Source organism: Cnephaeus nilssonii, assembly GCF_951640355.1.
Source record: "Cnephaeus nilssonii genome assembly, chromosome: 13".
NCBI classification, from domain to species: Eukaryota; Metazoa; Chordata; class Mammalia; order Chiroptera; family Vespertilionidae; genus Cnephaeus; species Cnephaeus nilssonii.
In genome coordinates, this window is record NC_137084.1 from 71,220,583 (window position 1) to 71,238,466 (window position 17,884).

Here is a 17,884-nt window from a genome sequence, read left to right on the forward strand (position 1 = left end):
TTGTAAGGTCATCCTATTATTTGGGATTGCCATAGAGAGGGGTGGGCAAAGTAGGGTTATAGTTGTGAATACACAAAACACAGAGTTTATTCTTGTATTATTACTTATTAATTATTGTATTATTTGTATTACAACTGTCAATCTACTTTTGCCCACCCTGTATTTAAGTTTCTTTTCAAATAAAAAAGATGGTGGGTTACCAGGCAAAATATACTTTTTTCCAGCACAATAACAAGAATTGTGAGAAGAGAAGTCAGATTGAAGTTGTAATTTTCAGAAATGGTGCTTCAAAGAGGGTTTTTTCTGTAGTGTGAGCTGGAATGTTTTTTAAAAAAATATTTGTATTTCAGAGAGAGGAAGGGATAGATAGAAAAATCAATGATGAGAGAGAATCACTGATTGGCTGCCTCCTGCACACCCCGTACTGGGGGCCAAGCCTGCAACCTGGGCATGTGCCCTTGACCGGAATCGAACCCGGGACCCTTCAGTCTGCAGGTTGATGCTCTATCCACCGAGCCAAACCAGCTAGGGCTGTAATGTGCTTTAAACCTGCTTTTTGTTTTCTCATCTCACGTCCTCTTACTGGGTAGAATGCATCTTCACCAAGAGGTGTGAATAAGAATCTAATAATATCCTGGACAAGGTGGGACTGGCCGAGTCTTTTCACCCTAAAAGTGTGCAGCCATGCTCAGATTCAACAGGGAGAAATCATTGGAGGAGCCAGAAGGGAAAACTCCCAACCTTGTTACCATCAACTATCTCTACCTGAACAGAAGACTCATGAGCTGCTGTAAATGCCACTCACATCATCAAGCCCTGCCAGTGACGCAGGACCTAGTGCTTTCACCTACAGCAGCTGCAGCTGCAGCAGGAGTCAGGGCTCCCAAGGCAGGCCACTTACCTGGTTCACAAGTCCTCACCCACGGTAGAGGGGAATACTTAGTCTTGTCATCACCCCTGGTGCACATAATGCCTTAACCAGCACCCTCCCTTCCCCACGCTAAGAAAGGGCACGGGGCTGCAATAGACTCGATGCAAAATGCCGCCACCTGGTACACAGCTGAGAGGAAAGGGAGAGCAAAATGCCAGGGGAACTAGAGCGGACAAGGAACCAACAGGCAGCTTAATATTTCCTTTACCAGCAGACAAACCGGGCTCGACAGGAAGCCACAAAGAAAAAGGTCGACCTTATTCTTTCATTAAAGCACTACCAGGCCTCCAGATCAGTTAAATAAAAGAAGTTTCTCAGACATGACATTCTAATTTATTCCTGGTTACTTGGAATGATGGCAGGATTTATATTCAGCCTAGGTTGTCTGTCTTTGAAATTCTACCCACTCACATATTTGCATATTCAAAAGCTGTGCTCACACACAAAGATATTAAAATGGAATCCACTACACATTGCAGTAGAATGACATGTCATTTATTCAGATAACCGACAGGCAGTACTCAAAATTCATTTAAATAAGCAAGTGGTTACACAAATGTCTAACAATACTAAAATCGGTAGAAGGTATAAAATACCATGGGTATGAAATGCCATGGTCAATACTATTCAACAGACTACAATCATAATTCCAAACAAAATCATGGCTTTTTAAATGATTTTTAGCAGTTTTGGAATGATTTGATCACTTCCCGCTTCTAAGCAATTTACTTCTATTCTTATAAGACAAGGTCATTATTTTCAAGACATATTGCAGAATGACATAGCTTAGGTTCCTCTCTTGCAGCACATTTTCTTGCAAATTGTTTTTTAATATTGCCTCTTGACAGAGAAACCAGTCAGCACTCAGTTCCCCAAGCAGAGATGCTTGGATCAGAACAGTGCCAGGTGTAACTCTGAGTTCAGCAAGAGGCAGGCAGTGAGAAACCTTTTGCAGCTTTCCAAGTATGTATGCAGACTTCTCTTCTGAGGCTCTAAGCATCATAAACGTACATAGGCATCTAAGCCCGTGAAATGATGGGAATAAAGTAATTGGATATCTAAATGACTATGACAGACTTGGGGGTAAGTTACAATATAATGGTGCAGTACTTAAAACAAAAACAACAGCTATCTAAATTCGCTTCTTTGTAAGCCTCATTACATTTTTGGGAAGCGCAGCTATGTTTGCAGGAATAGTTTGGCTTATCATGTGTCTGTCTGTATTAGTTTAAAGTGTTATACTTTATTGGAATGAGTCCCAAGCATGAACCTGGCTTGAAAAGCTAGCAGCAGTAGTCATGAAACATATCAATAAATTAAAAGGTTTCCACAGAACAAGATTCAGCTAACTCTCTTACATACAAAATACAGCTAGAGAAATACAGTTCTTCAATGCTGAATTATGAGAGGGAGGAAAACAATCTAAAAAAATAGAAAACTCTCTCCGTACGTGGGGCCAAGGCGGATGCAACACCGCTTAATGCCACAAGATGAGCCGGTGCTCCAGAGACAGCGGTACCTGGGGATCTGGTAATTACGACCGAGAAATGAAAATACTGTACAGAAGGCATGCATACAATCACTGTGTGCATTCAGGGTGTGAGCTAGGACGAAGCAGAGATCTAACACGACAAGGAGGCAGTGTTCTGGGGAATCCGTGGAAATCAGCGTAGGCGCCTATATGTTGATTAAACCTTCCGAAGCAGCAAAGTGTGGGCACAGCGCCATGTTGGGGTTCTGCAGCTGTTTTATGATCCTCTTGCGGAATTTCTCCCTCACGCGATTGAATTCCATTATGTCCATGGGATCCTCTTCAATCCAAAACTTATGAAACTCGTGCATCAAATAACCTGTTAGAGACAAGACAGTGATACAAATGCAGGAGGGGGAAAAAAAATCCTTAATCACATTCAAAATCACCCCGAATGGCTCAAAGAGATGTCAGACCAAATAACAGCAACGTGGAGCTCAAAGAAGAGATGGGCATTTAAATAAAAGTATTTCACAGCAAATATTACTGTTAAAAATTATTCTTAAAGATCCAGCGCAATAGGAGCTACTAATCTGCATAATTTTTTGCAATTAGTTCTGGAATGATCCTCACTCCTCTCAAGCAGAAATAAAAATTAGTCCTGCCTTCTCTTGAATCTGAATCACATCAGGAACCTTCTGAAAGGCCGACAGTGACTGCTTCATCCTTCCCCTCCTGCTTAAATTAACATAATGGTCTAATTTTTCAAAATCACTCCACTCAGCCATTTTCTCTCTTGATATCTGATTTGAATAAAGATTTAAATTACCCTGACAAATCAAACAAATGCACCCTGACAATCTATTATGAGACAATAAAAATTGTAAATCAACTCTAAACAACACAGACTGGTCATTAAATTACATGAAATTGTTAATAAAACTTCCTTGCTCTGAAGCATAATTTCATATTCAAATACTTTTATGTCTCACAAATGTTATCTATGAATGACCTGGATTGGGAACATTTTTGGAACAAATGTTAGGTATTTGATATGAGAATCTATTCATTGAGTCCTGTTTCCCCACTGTGCCCTCTCCCTCCACCACATTCAGAATGGTTATATGGACAGCTTTCTAAAAAGATGAGAGCATTATGCTAAGCAAAATAAGCCAGTCAGAGAAAGATAAATATCACATGATCTCACTCATTTGTGGAATATGATGAACAGAATAAACTGATGAACAAAAACAGATCCAGAGACAGAGAAGCATCAATCAGACCGTCAAACCTCAGAAGGAAGGCAGGGGAGGATGGGGGTAAGGGGGAGAGATCAACCAAAGGACTTGTATGCATGCATATAAGCCTAACCAATGGACACAGACAACAGGGGGGTGAGGGCATGAGTGGAGGGGTGGGGGGCAATGGGGGAATAAGGACACATATGTAATACCTTAATCAATAAAGAAAAAATAGATAATAGTAGATATTTGCATGTAGTAAACATATTGCAAGCACAAGTGTCTCTATATATTAGAAAAAAATCAGTTGAGAAAATAATCCTAGTTAAAAATCCCAGTAACCAATCATTATACAAGCTCTTCTTCGTGTTTTCATTAGAAGGCAGTAGAACTAGGGGCAAGGATTCTGGAGCAGAAACCTAGTTGGAATCCCAGCTTCTTCACCTCCGTGGGAAAGGAGTGAGCATCAGAGATGATAGGGAGAATGGGAAGAGAATTTTGGAACAAACATACTCAATTCTAGTTGTAAAAAACACACAATTCCTTTTGTTTTTCTGGCAACTAGCTACATAAGAGAAAACTTTTAACATAGCTTCATAAACAGAATTTTGAAAAATCCTATCTCACTATAATACAAAATTACAAGTGACCTTTGCTTTCACTCACCCCCAACACACACTGCCAGATGTTGGTCCACATCCACAAACTCACCTGATTATTCATTCCCTACATTGCTAGGTGTGCTTGTATGTCTTTAAGTAGATGGTCTCTCTACAACTATAGGAGGAAGGATACTAAGGAGAAAGAGAATTTATATTGCCTTTTTTTTTTTTTTTTGGGGGGGGTGTTGATGTTTGGAATTGGACTGTCTTTGGGCCGTCCTCACACATTAACATGTTATGTTAATTTGTGTTAACACAAGTTAACATGAACATCTCTGATGGGGACACACACCAGCCCTCATCCAAATTTCGAGAAACCCCAGATCAGAGGTATCAGTGACCCTAGGAGCCATCCCAACCATCTCTGCTCCTTGATGCTTGGATTCCTGGAGGCATCATCCGGTCTTGAACTCTTCTGGTGGCCACACTGACATGAGCCTGTTCCACGGATGAAGAACCTGATTCGTTTCTCTCCCGCCTCTGCCCCAATGAATACAAGGAATTCATTTTCAGAAAAGAGTTCAAATGAGAGTGGAGTGATTTGAAAGCTACCAGTTCCATTTAGGTATATTATCCCTCTCTGTGGGTCCCAAACAGAGACCTCGAGGATAGAACCATTTTTCCGTATTTATTATTGATTTTATTGGGGGACATTGGTTAATAAAATTATATAGGTTTCAGGTGTACAATTCTATAAAACATTATCTGTATATTTTATTGTGTGTTCACCACCCCAAGTCAAGTCTCCTTCCACCACCATTTATCCCCCCTATATCTGCCGCCACCTTCTCCACTCCCCTTTCCCTCTGGTAATCACCATACTGTTGTCTGCATCTATGAGTTTTTTTTTCTTAATCCCTTACCTTTTCCACTCAGCTCCCTAACCCTCCTGGTTCAGTCTGCTCTCTCTATCTATGAGTCTGTTTCTATTTTGTTTGTTAGTTTATTTAGTTCCACATATGAATGAAAGCATATGGTACTTGTCTTTCTCTGACTGGCTTATTTCACTTAGCCTAAAGATCTCCAGGTCCATCCATGATGTCACAAAGGGTAACATTTCCTTATTTTTTTTATGGCCAAGTAGTATTCCAAGAACCTGATTCTTTTTTTTTTTTTTTTACTTGATTAAGGTATCACATATTTGTCCTCATCCCCCCCATTCCCATCCCAAACCCCTCCCCATGCATACCCCCACACCCCTGTTGTCCGTGATCACTGGTTAGGCTCATATGCAAGCACACAAGTCCTTTGGTTGATCTATCTCCCTTATCCCCACCCTCCCCTACCTTCCCTCTGAGGTCTGACAGTCTGATCGATGCTGAAGAACCTGATTCTTAAATGGTTCTTCCTTTCACCAAGTCAAACTATGTTGCCCGGTGTTTCTTGGGACAAATTCAATACTTCTCCATTTCAAGTATTTGAAGTGCCCTTTATGCCCTGAGCCTATCTCTCTCCCAGGCGAAGCATCCTATTTTTCCTCACCATTTCTCACATGCATGACTGGGGAGGCTACTCGTCATGCTGGTTGTTTCAGGGCACACCCACAGAAACTTGTTTCCTCTAATCTCAGTATCTTATTTAACCAAAACAATTCAATAATTCGTCCCTCTCAGGGACTGGGAAAACTCCTAAAGTATCCCAAGAAGAGTATGGGGGGGGGGTCCCTCTTAAAGATGCAGACCCTCCCAGATTCAACCAGACATCACAGTTCAGTAAGAGGAGTCTCATTCATGTCACTAATGTTTGAGAACCACCGGAATAGAAAACATCCTCTTCTTAAGTTGCATTGGCTTCTTGCTAAATATTAAAATTTTTATGGTTCTAAGTGAAATCTCTGGTAATATATAATTTCTCCATTTCTTGCTATATAAAGTACACACTTAATTTTCCTGACTTGGCCTTTGTGCTCAAATAAAGACACCTGAGCTGTTTCATATATAGAGTCAGATTTCCAGCATTATGCATTAAAATAATCCATGAGGAATTAAAGACATTTCATTGGTATCTCATGAGTTCTCTACTCCAATTGACAATAATAAACAAGCACTGCGAAAAATTAGCTTTAACGGAAGGATTCACTTTCCCACAATGCACATCAAAATGTTCCCTGTGTGCACAGTATGCAGGTAATTGGCAACTCACTCCAAAGGTGATCTAGGGTAGCACAGAGTGTTAGAAGGATGCAGATCCATTGGGTTTCCCCATTTTTCTACTTTACATGCAAAAACATACACACAAAAAAACATTTTGAAAAGTTTAAAAGACTGGCTAGGATAAGAGTCAAGGTAAGGGTATTTAATAATCTGACACCATTCTCAGGATCCTTCCTCTTAAGGCTACAAAAGTCAAGCTATAAAGCTTATAGATTGATTTCCTGGGACTCTCTCTACCGCATCAGGAAAATAATTACAGACTTATAACATGATTTTAATCAGAATGCAGAAATGGTGGTGTGGCTTCCATTCACTTATATAACACTCCATTTATATAACATTACAGAGTGCTCATTAATCTGTTTTGCCCACTGGTCATTGGCCCTTCTTCCAATTAACAGATATGTAAAGATACAAGAACAAGGCAGAATTCTTATGCTCCCCAATTCTCGGTCTTTTGGAGAGAGGGACCCAGGTAGATGATTTTAGCTGATGATTGATTAGCCAAAGGAAGCTAACAAAATAGTGTGGAAAGCAGAGAGAGAAAACAGGCCAGGCTATTGTTTATAGTCTCTTATTTAATTCTCCCAACAGTTTTGTGGTGTAGATCATGCTGATGTATCTTCATTTTATAGATGAGGATGCTGGGCCTAGAAAAAATACTTGGATGAGGTACAATTACACAGTTACAGCTGGAGGCCGGAAGCCAGGACCTGAAGTCAGCTGGCTTTCCGCTGCTGTGCCAGCTGTCTTCCCCAGGATATTCTCTCCCACTAACTCATATTCTTACTGGACACTTCCTTCTTTTGAAGGTCAAAGAAAATGTAATTCTTTTTCCTCTTCTGGCCATTATGCTTTCCTTCTGCTCATTACAGGAACCTTACTTCATCTCAGTGGAGCTGTGTGTTCAGTGGGGCTTTAGACTGAATGCAGTGTTTGTAGAATGTGCCTTGGCAGTGCAGTGCCCACTGAATAATACGGTACAGGCAGACTGATAGAGCTGTTATATTCTCACAATCTTTCACCTAGATCAGTGATGGGCAACCTTTTGAGCTTGGTGTGTCAAACTTCGCCAAAAAACTGAGCATAACTCGGGTAGTGTGTCACTTTGAGGAAAAAACATTATTTCGCAAATGTTTCATCCTCAGGAGCAGCAAATGTTTCATCCTCGGCATGCGGCCGCCTCAGCGGCCGCATGTCATCAGAAATGGCCACGCGTGTCAGTGCTGACACGCGTATCATAGGTTCGCCATCACTGACCTAGATGAAACCCGTTTTGAATACTAATTTGGCCTTCCAGTCCAAGCCTGCAGCCTATCTGTTGGTGCTTGAATGTGTCTTGGTTTTGTTTCACTGCAAGTAGTTAGTAGACAGCAGAGACATATGCAAGGACACAGGTAATTGCAAGAATATCACAGAGGAAATGGGCAGAACTGGTCATGTCCAATGGAGGAACAATGAATTCAGAGCACTGCTTTCTTCCTTGAGAAAGGCCTGAGTCCCTCTGCTTACACCCCGATCTACAGGGGCACTGCTGCTCTTCCTAAAGCCTGGTGATGGCCTTGGGAAAGGAGTTCTAGTGCATGCTTACTCACCTGGCTAGGGTTTCCTTGGAAGCATATCAATTCAGGCCAAGGATAAATTTTTCTAGGGAAATTAGAATCCCTTTCTCCCACAAAGGGCATCATCCAGCATTTTAGCCTCCCATCCATCCATCCATCCATCCATCCATCCATCCATCCATCCAACCATCCATCCATCCAACACATTTTACTGAGTACCTACTCTGCAGCAGGCTCTGTGCTGAGGAAACAGGCAGTGAAGAAAACAAACACTTCTGTCCTTCGATGTCAATGGCTCTGATTCTAATTCTGATTCTCTCCTGTAAGAGTTCCCCCCCACTGTGTGTGGCTCTGATTTTCTCCTCAGTGCGGATGAATCTCAAACCCGCCCTTGTAATTCTTCAGAGCTCCAGAGCTTTGCACTAGAATGCCTGCTATGTAGCTCCATGTGGATTTCCCAAAAGAACTCATCCCTGGCATGCCTAAAACCAAACTCATTTGACTTCCTCTGAAAGCTGCTTCCCTAAAGAGCATGGTAAACATAGAACAGGGTGAATACAAGGGGTAAGGAAACTTAGCAAGGGGCATTACTGACATACATTTTATGCTCTTTTAAATGGCTTAAAAGCTCTTTAATATATGGCCCTCCATCCCTGCTCTTACCAATGTCATCTTTGGTCACACCCCTCCCAGACACTATTCTCTATTCCTTGAATCTAACACACTCTCTTGCCTTGCAGCCTTTGCCTGTGCCACTCACTCTGGCTGGACCACTCAGCCACCATTGCTTTACCTCCTGCCACTCATCCTTCAGTCTCATGGAAAGTGGCATTTGCTTTGGGAAGCTTTCCCTGACTCCCAAACTGAGTGAGCTGTCAGCCAGCCTTTAAATTTTTAAAGAACAGCATATTTACTTCTTCAATCACAAAATTCTTCCAACCATGCTTTAATTATTTATTTAGATATCTGTATTACTCTGTCAGAACCTGATCAGTAGTAAAACCTCAATAATATTTGTTGCAAATGGTCAGAGCTGTTACAGGTGTATAACCATCTAGTTGTCAAAATAGGACCTGTAATCACATATTTGAAGACTTCCATTTTCCATTAAAATGTCACAGAGTGTATGTATTTAAAATTTGTTGTGTACTTTTTATCTAAATTACACTGAACACAGTTTAACAAGTCTTGTTACAAAAAACAACCTGCAACAATTCATGCCCTAATTCCTAAAGCAACATTTCAACTCTCAGCTGATTCTTTTGACCTCCATAGCTCTAAATAACATACCTGTTGCTTGATTTTTTAAAACTTCCCTATATGCCTGATGAAGTATTAGCTCCTTTTCACCCATTCCAACCACACATTATCACATTTCTTACCTGGTATTAATAAGTTTCCTCTTTGTTTATTTGCTTAGTTTCAACTTACTTAATTTAACCCTAACCCATTTCCTAAGTATGCCAGTGGTTGTTTTTTTTTTTTAATGTGTTCAAGATTGGTAGCTATTCCATCAATTTCATATTTTTCAAAGAGTCTCTCCCAGAGACTTCTGACCTGCTAAGATCTGGATTTATTATTCACAGACTATTGCATAGATATCATGTTGGGCTTTCCCTTCACCTTCATCCTAAAGATTCTCTTCACTTTTCTTCTATGCTAGACTTCATGTTTTCTGGACCTAATTCATTTTTACACTGTTATTTTGTGGAATTCATTAATTACACTGTTATTTTGTGGAAGCATATCTTTTTAGGAGCTTCCTGATAAAGTTACAAGAGGTACAATGTTTAAGACCTTGCATTAAAAATATGTCTTTACTATACTCCCATACGTAATTGGTAAGTTAGACTGGACATAGAATTCTAACGTGGAAATCATATTCCCTTAGGTTTTAAAAATAATTGGACAGATACATGCAAAAAATGAAACTAGACCACCAACTTACACCATTCATAAAAAAAAACTCAAAATGGATAAAGGACTGAAACGTTAGATGGGAACCATAAAAAAATCTTAGAATCCATAGGCAGCAAAATATCAGACATACTAGAGGCCTGGTGCATGAAATTTCATGCCTAGCCTGCCCCCTCTTACAATCTGGGAGCCCTCAGGGGCAGGAGGCAATCCAGTGATCAGGGGAAGACGACGGCCCCATCACACCTCTGCTGCTGCCACTGCCGGCAGCGCAAGCCTTAGCCGGCCCTGGTTACCTGAGCCTCAGGCAGCTCTGGGCAGCTGGGCAGCTGGGCAGCCACCATCCAAGGCTTGCCTGTGCCTCAGGCTGGCCCTGGGTGGCTGGGGGCTGAGGGAACTGGGGAACTCCAGAGGCAGGCATGTGGCTGCCGCCCCAGCGGGCTGAGAGGACTGGCAGTCAATTAGCATATTCCCTCCTTATTGGCTGTGGGTGCCACCATCTTTGTGAGGACATGATGGTCAATTAGCATATTCCCTCTTTATTAGATAGGATGTTGTAGCTTTACCAATACAGCTCCTAGGACAATGGAAACGAAGGAGAAAATAAACAAATGGGACTATATCAAAATAAAAAGATTCTGCACAGCAAAAGAAACAATCAACAAAACAACAAGAGAGCCTACTACATGGGAGAACATATTTGCCAATATTATCTCCGATAAGGGTTTAATCCCCAAAATTTATAGGGAACTCATACAACTTCACAAAAGGAAGATAAACAACCCAATCAAAAAATGGACAAAGGATCTAAATAGACCCATTTTGAAAGAGGACATACAGAAAGCCAAGAGACATATAAAAACATGCTCAAAGTCACTAATCATCTGAGAGATGCAAATAAAATGACAATGAGATACCACCTCACACCTGTCAGAATGGCTATCATCAACCAATCAACAAAGACAAATGCTGACAAGGACATGGAGAAAAAGGAACCCCCATGCACTGCTGGTGGGAATACAGACTGGTGTAGCAACTGTGGAAAACAGTATGGAGTTTCTTCAAAAAAATAAAAAATGGAAATGACATTTGACCCAGTAATTCTACTTCTAGGAGTATCTCAAGAAACCAGAAACACCAATAAGAAAGAATATATGCACCCCTATGTTCATAGCAGCACCATTGACAATAGCTAAGATTTGGAAACAGCCTCAGTGCCCATCAGCAGATGAGTGGATTAAAAAAACACCATGGTACATCTACCCAGTGGAATACTACACTGCTGTAAAAAAGAAGGAACCATTTGCAACAGCATGGATAGACCTGGAGAGCATTATGTTAAGGGAAATAAGCCAGTCAGAGAAAGATAAATATCACATGATCTCACTCATTTGCGGAATATAATGAACAACATAAACTGATGAACTAAAATAGATCCAGAGACATAGAAGCATCGAACAGACCATCCAACCTCAGAAGGAAGGTGGGGGTGGGTGAGAGATCAACCAAAGGACTTGTATTCATGCATATAAGCATAACCCATGGACACAGACACTAGAGGGGTGAGGGCATGTGCTGGGGAGGGTGTAATACTTTAAACAATAAAGAATTAAAAAATAGTCTCTTAAATTTTGAAGACATTATTTATTCCACTGTCTTCTAGCATACATGTTGCTGTTGAGAAGTCCAATTGCATCTTGATTCCTAATTCTTTACATAATAGCTTTGGAGATTTAGAATCATCTCTTTCCATTTGTAAAATGATTTCACAATGACAGGGATCTTGATGTGAACCTATTTTAATTAATCTATTATGCTAGTGCTTATTAGTTTAAATATGAAAACTCATCCTTTAGCTCTGAAAATTTTTCTTGATTTATTTCTTTGATTCCCTTCCTCTAGTTTCACTGTTCTATTTCTGGCACTCCTATTATTCAGTTATAAGACTTCCTAGAATGATCCTCTATTTCTCAACCTCTATTTTGTTTATTTTTCACCAGTACTGTTCTATTTTCTGTGAGAGTTTTCAGCTTTATTTTCTAATCTTTCCTGGCTATTTCATTTCTGCTATGTTATTTTTAATTCCTAAGAGCATTCTTTTGTTCTCAAAATGTTCTCTCTATACCACCTTGCTGTTGTTTCATAGTTGCAATTTCTTCTCTTATCTCTTTGGGGATATTAATGACACAGATTTTTGAAGTTTTCTTCCCATGTATAGTTTCTATTTCCTTCTGGTGGCTTTATTTCTGCTTGTTTTTCACTCTCTTTCATGCTTAAGGCTTACTTACTGTTCTTGTTATCAAGTGCTGCTTAAGAAACTAATTCAAAATCCAGTGGCTTAAAACAACCATTTAAATATTCTCATAAATTCAATGGGTTAGGAATTCATAAAAGGGCCTAAGAGGGATGGCTCTACAATGCTTGAAGTCTCAACTGGGAAGACCTGAAGGTTGGGGGTGACTTAACTACTTGTGGCAGGAATAATTTTGAGACATCTTTACTCACATGTTTGGTGGTAGATGCTGGATATCAGCTAGGACCTCATCTGTAGCTGTCAGACCATTTATATACAGCTGCTCCAGATGTCCTGGATTTCCTCACAACAGGAGGAATCGGATCCCTTACTTTGGGTCATCTCTCCAAAGGCAGCTCAGTCCCAGAGAACCAGGCAAAAGCCTTTTCTGATCTAGTCTCGGTAGAATTCTGCTATACTCAATTCATCCAATCAGTCAGACCAGTTTCAAGGGACTAGAGGGACAACCCCCTCACCCCCTTACTTCTTTAGTGGGAGAAGTGTCAAAAATTTGAGGATATGTGTTTAACCACCACACACAGACATTTGATAACCCTTGGCTGTCTGTGAATATTTTTGACTAAATAAAAAGCTAGTTGGACTAAAAGCTGATTGGAAGCTCTGAGCACATAGGTAGGGCTTGGTGACTGTGAGCATGATTGTAGAGTGATATGGCTGGGCTATGTCACTGGGGAGATCTAGATCAGTATGTAAACCCATGTAAACCAACACTTCCTCTTTCTAATGTTCACTGAGCACTATGGAGGCAGTTAATAAGTTTACCTTCATAGCAGCTCTGTAAGGAAATGACTTATTTTTATAGATGAGATAACTAAGGCTTAGAGAGGTTATAAACATTGATTTGGGAGTCAACTCAGGTTGTCAGAGCCTGAGCTCTTAAGTGCTATGTCATGCTGGACCAAAGGGAGAGAGAGAGAGACCTCCACGGTGTCTTTAAATCTGACCATAAACAGATACATTGGGTATTATGCACGGGCTTGGGAAAGAGGACAAAAAAATCCAAAGTCCCCAAAGCAGCTAAATCACAAAGACAGCTCAGCTTCGACTCTTGTCTAGAGCATTGTATAGAAACCTACAATGATAATGAAGCAACGGACACTTACAGAATGTTTGTTGGAAGTGAGACAACGTTGGAGCTTCTGGTGCGATGTTATAGAAATGGGTCTTTAGAGCTCCGCTCACCAGTAGATTATATGCCAGGTCAGTTATATTGATGCCCACGATTGCAAAGGAGTAGCTGTAAAGTGCAAACCAAAAAGCAATGCGTGTCACATATGGGAATAAGATTTAAAAATATGATAATCTGATTATTAAATTATCAGAGTGGCAGGCTTCCCTTGCCTCTTCACCTTATCAAAACCCTGAATTTTTCGATTAATCAGAAAATTTCAATAATGTAGACTAAGAGAATGCTTTGTCTGGTAACTCCAATTCCAAATATATACGAGAAAAAAAATCGGAAATTGACAAAGCTTCATATGCGAGGTTATTCATTACAGTATTATTTACTAGTATAATGGCAAAGACATAGAAACTATGCAAATATCCTAAAAAGGTAATTGGTGAAGTAAATTATGGTAACCTCATATAAATATTCAAACAATAAAAGACTATCTAAGCAGAATATAAAACATTATGTATTGAACAAGCCCAGTTTTATTATACATACATGCACAAATGTGTACAGAAAGCAGGCTAGGGTGAAATGTCACAAAATATTAATATGGGTATGTTAGAGTAATAATATTGGGGTGATTTTTTTGTTTACTTTCCTATATTTTCTAAATTATCTATAATAAATTTATATTACTTTTAATATAAGAAAAATATAAATATTTTAATGCTTAGGGTATATTTTCTAGTCCCCTTTCTACCTATCTATAAAAAATTAAATGAAACAGTTATTAAATCCTATCTGGCAATATACACTGAATGGCCAGATTATTATGATCTCTGAATGCATAATAATCTGGCCACTCAGTGTATTTGTATCTCAAATGGGTACCAAAAGTATTCGAGACTTTTGCTGGAGATCAACCACCTATTTTCCCTGAGCTTTCTATAAGCCAGTGCAAAGGAGAAAATTGATCAGGTGCATGATTTATAGTATCTTTGATAGCAAATAAATGAGGTACTCAAGAGAAGTACACTGCGTTCAGAGATCATAATAATCTGGCCACTCAGTGTATATCCAGTACATTTAAAAAAAGAAGGTCACTGTTCAAAATGTTTTATATAAAATGGGCATTATAAAAAAAAACTTCTAAAGTAAATTTTTATCTAAATGCCTATACTTGATAGAAATCCTTAAAAGAAAACTATCAAATACAATTATGAATGATTTCTGAAATGATTTTCATATAGTTTCTAAACCTTGCAGTTGGTGACAGGCAAGGTAGTATTATATAATCATACAAATACAAATATATCCAAAAACATAAACCGTCCTTTTAAAAATTCAACTGGATTATATATTTCCATCAGGACAAGTAGATTTTCATCCTTGTCATCTTTGACAGTGCTCCTCGGACATTTTTGTTCTGGTTCAGAAATCCAACACTCACCCAATTGCTTTGTCCATCCTTTTCTGCTCCCATTCTGCTTTGCTGAATTTGCTGAATGAATGAATAAATAAATAAGATTTAATCTCTAATCGGCACTTGTTCCCTTTATATTCATGTTTAAACTGTTACACAGATGTCTGTAACTCGGTTATCAAACACAAACCCACAAAAATATTGTCAATTCAAAAGCCACAATACAATTGACATGGAGCTCAGAAATGGAATTATTTAAAGCCATGCCACTTCTCCCCTATTCACTTTGGTTCAGCTTTAGGAGATAGTCCTAAAGGCCAAACACTATGATACTCTTTTGTACGATCGTTAATTAGCAAACAACATTTCTTCCACGAACCCTCTCCTCTAACTAGGTGCCACCTCACTCTCATGATTCCCCGTGTTTGGTTTTATCTCATGCATTTATCCTACTCAGCCTTGTTTCTGATGTCTGGCACACAGCAGATGCCGAATAAATATTTATTAATAAATAAATAGGTTTAGTGAAGAAGAGGAAGGAAGGAAGAGAAGAAGGAAGGAAGGAGAAGAAAAAAAGGAAGGAAGGAAGGAAGGAAGAGAAGGAGGGATGAATACTACATAGGTTTTAAAAAATCTGTCTCAACAAGTGCTATGGCATTTCCTCTGGTTAAGCGAGGACAATTAAGCCATAGCAATTCCACTTTTAATCCATTTTATGATTTGAGCTTCTGAGCTTCTGAAAGGGTCCCATCAGAGAAGCATTCTGAAAATACCGCCTTGCATTCCATTACTGTGTGTACTAGTGCATCCCCCATCCTCACCCCCTCCGTATTGCTAACGTCTTGTAGGCAGGAACCACATCCACTCTTCATTGTTAATGGGACCTTCATTCAGTGTTTTACACTAAAATGTGGTTAGCATTGGAACTAAATACAATTTTAAAACTAGAGTTATAAACATTTAGCTTCCAAGTAGGAGAGAGTTTTATACAGGACACGGCAAACACTACATTAAAAGACACACATGTAATACACACAGCACAAGAACACAATGCAAAGTTTATATTTATCCATATGTACTTTCTACCTTGTAAATGACTACCTATAATCAAAAGTAACTATCTTTAATTCATGTGAAAATAAATGTCACCTCTTTTTAAAGTGTCACTGCCCACCAACAAAGCAACCAATAAGCCAAAGAGGCATCAGGATACTTTTACCTTAAAAGACTCATAATCAAATTAAAATGAGTTGTGTGTGAAATTTTTTTAAAATATATTTTTATTGAGTTTGGAGAGGAAGGGAGAGGGAGAGAGAGATAGATACATCAATGATGCGAGAGAAGCATTGATTGGCTGCCTCCTGCACGCCCCATACTGGGGATCGAGCCTGCAACTCAGGCATGTGCCCTTGACCGAATCGAACCTGGGACTTTTCCATCTGCAGGCCAACGCTCTACCCACTGAGCCAAACCAGCTAGGGCGTGTGTGAAATTTAAGAAACTTTATATAGGTGAATTTATAAGCACCTATTTTCTCTTCTACAAATCTTTGTAAATACACAGTCTTTCCGTATTTATTAAATCTCTATCTGCATTGAAAATATAAGAGAAACCCAAACAACCTCCACTCATTTGATTACCTAGTGATATCCTGACCCCAAAAGAATGAATCCTTCTCTTCAGGAAACACACACACACACACACACACACACACACACACACACACACTCACTCACACTGTCACACACACACGTCCTCCCTCCCAAACAAACAAACAAACAAACAAAACCTAACAGTCGAAATTCTCCTTTAAACTTGAATCTACTTTTATTCCTCAAGTTACTTCAGGATTTGATGGATGGATGTTCCCACAAGCAGTGGTGTATAATGCTTGCTGAAGGATAGACAGGAGAGAGTTTTTCTGAGTATCTATAGGCTTCTCCCTGCTGAACACCTGAAATATTTAGGGCCTGACAGAACCCATGTTGCCATCACATTGGTCAATGTACAGGGTGTCTCAAAAAATGTATGCACACTTTAACAGTTGATAGCTCAATTTTGAAAATAAAATGCATTTTAATAAACACTGACTTTATAATTATTCAAAGTATTTGTATACATTTTTGGAGGACACCCTATATACTTTTTTTCAGACATCAGTGAAGGACAGTAACATTTTCAAAACATTCTGACTTGTATCCAGTAAAATTTACCACCAATTTGAAGTGATCCATATTTGAACAATTTTATTGTAGTTGAGGGACAAAGCATTGTAGTTTTATCTACATGCCCTGTGTGCACACACAGGCACATGCTAGTGTCTTCTTAATCACACAAACCCTCAAATATTTCCTCTCTGATGTTGACCTGGGAGGTAAAACTATAAAGCCTTTATCTGAGAATGGCTGACAGACAAAACTAATCCCCTTGCAATGGTTAATCAAAAGATATTTTAAGCTTATTGTCTCTTCCCAAGGACCCTGGAGGATTCGTGTCCTCTGGCCGATGCTCCTCTGGGAACGCCACCTGACATTGCACACAGACTGCAGTCAATTTTAATTAGAGGGAGTTCAGAGCCTCTGCATCTCAGAAATATGCAATTCACGCAGTGTAGTTAAACATCAACATAGCTCGATTTTAGCCATGTATTATATCAAGAAGGAGCTGAGTGACTTTAGTGGTTTCTCAAAGTAAAGAAAAGATAAAAAGAAAATAATAATTTAATCTTATGAAAGATTACAAATATAAATTTGAGAAGTATATGTAATTAAAGGAGCCTTAGATAACAGAAGCTAGAATAAATATAATAGTACTTTGGGAAGGGGAACCCTAAAGTCAATCTGCTTCTGAATTTTGAGAATGATGTGATAAAAACGTAGGGTTTAGTTAGAAAACATGAACACTAACAAGGAACTTGCCATGCTGAGGAGAAAAAGTGATACAAAACCATAATTGCAAAATAGCAGAACTCCTTATAACAAGAGTGACTAAAGCATACATAACTACTATAAATAATAATGAAGTGAGAAATGCGTTAATAGAAGAGAAAATTTGCTCTGTGCAACAGAATTCCCACATAAAACGTCCACCTCTGGG

General features: G+C 39.3%; 1 protein-coding gene across 1 annotated transcript in view; it reads right to left on the reverse strand.

Moving 5' to 3' along the window:
- Positions 1 to 2,608: 2,608 nt before the first annotated feature.
- The window catches only part of ELMOD1 (ELMO domain containing 1), a gene marked incomplete at its 3' end in the record, with an annotated part of 41,307 nt that continues 26,031 nt past the window's right edge, over positions 2,609 to 17,884 (reverse strand). Inside the window, exons 9-11 of the mRNA XM_079789375.1 lie at positions 14,816 to 14,866; positions 13,355 to 13,488; positions 2,609 to 2,781 (exon numbers count right to left, since the gene is read on the reverse strand). Of these exons, the coding sequence (XP_079645501.1) occupies positions 2,609 to 2,781; positions 13,355 to 13,488; positions 14,816 to 14,866 (358 nt within the window). The remainder of the gene's footprint in view (positions 2,782 to 13,354; positions 13,489 to 14,815; positions 14,867 to 17,884) is intronic.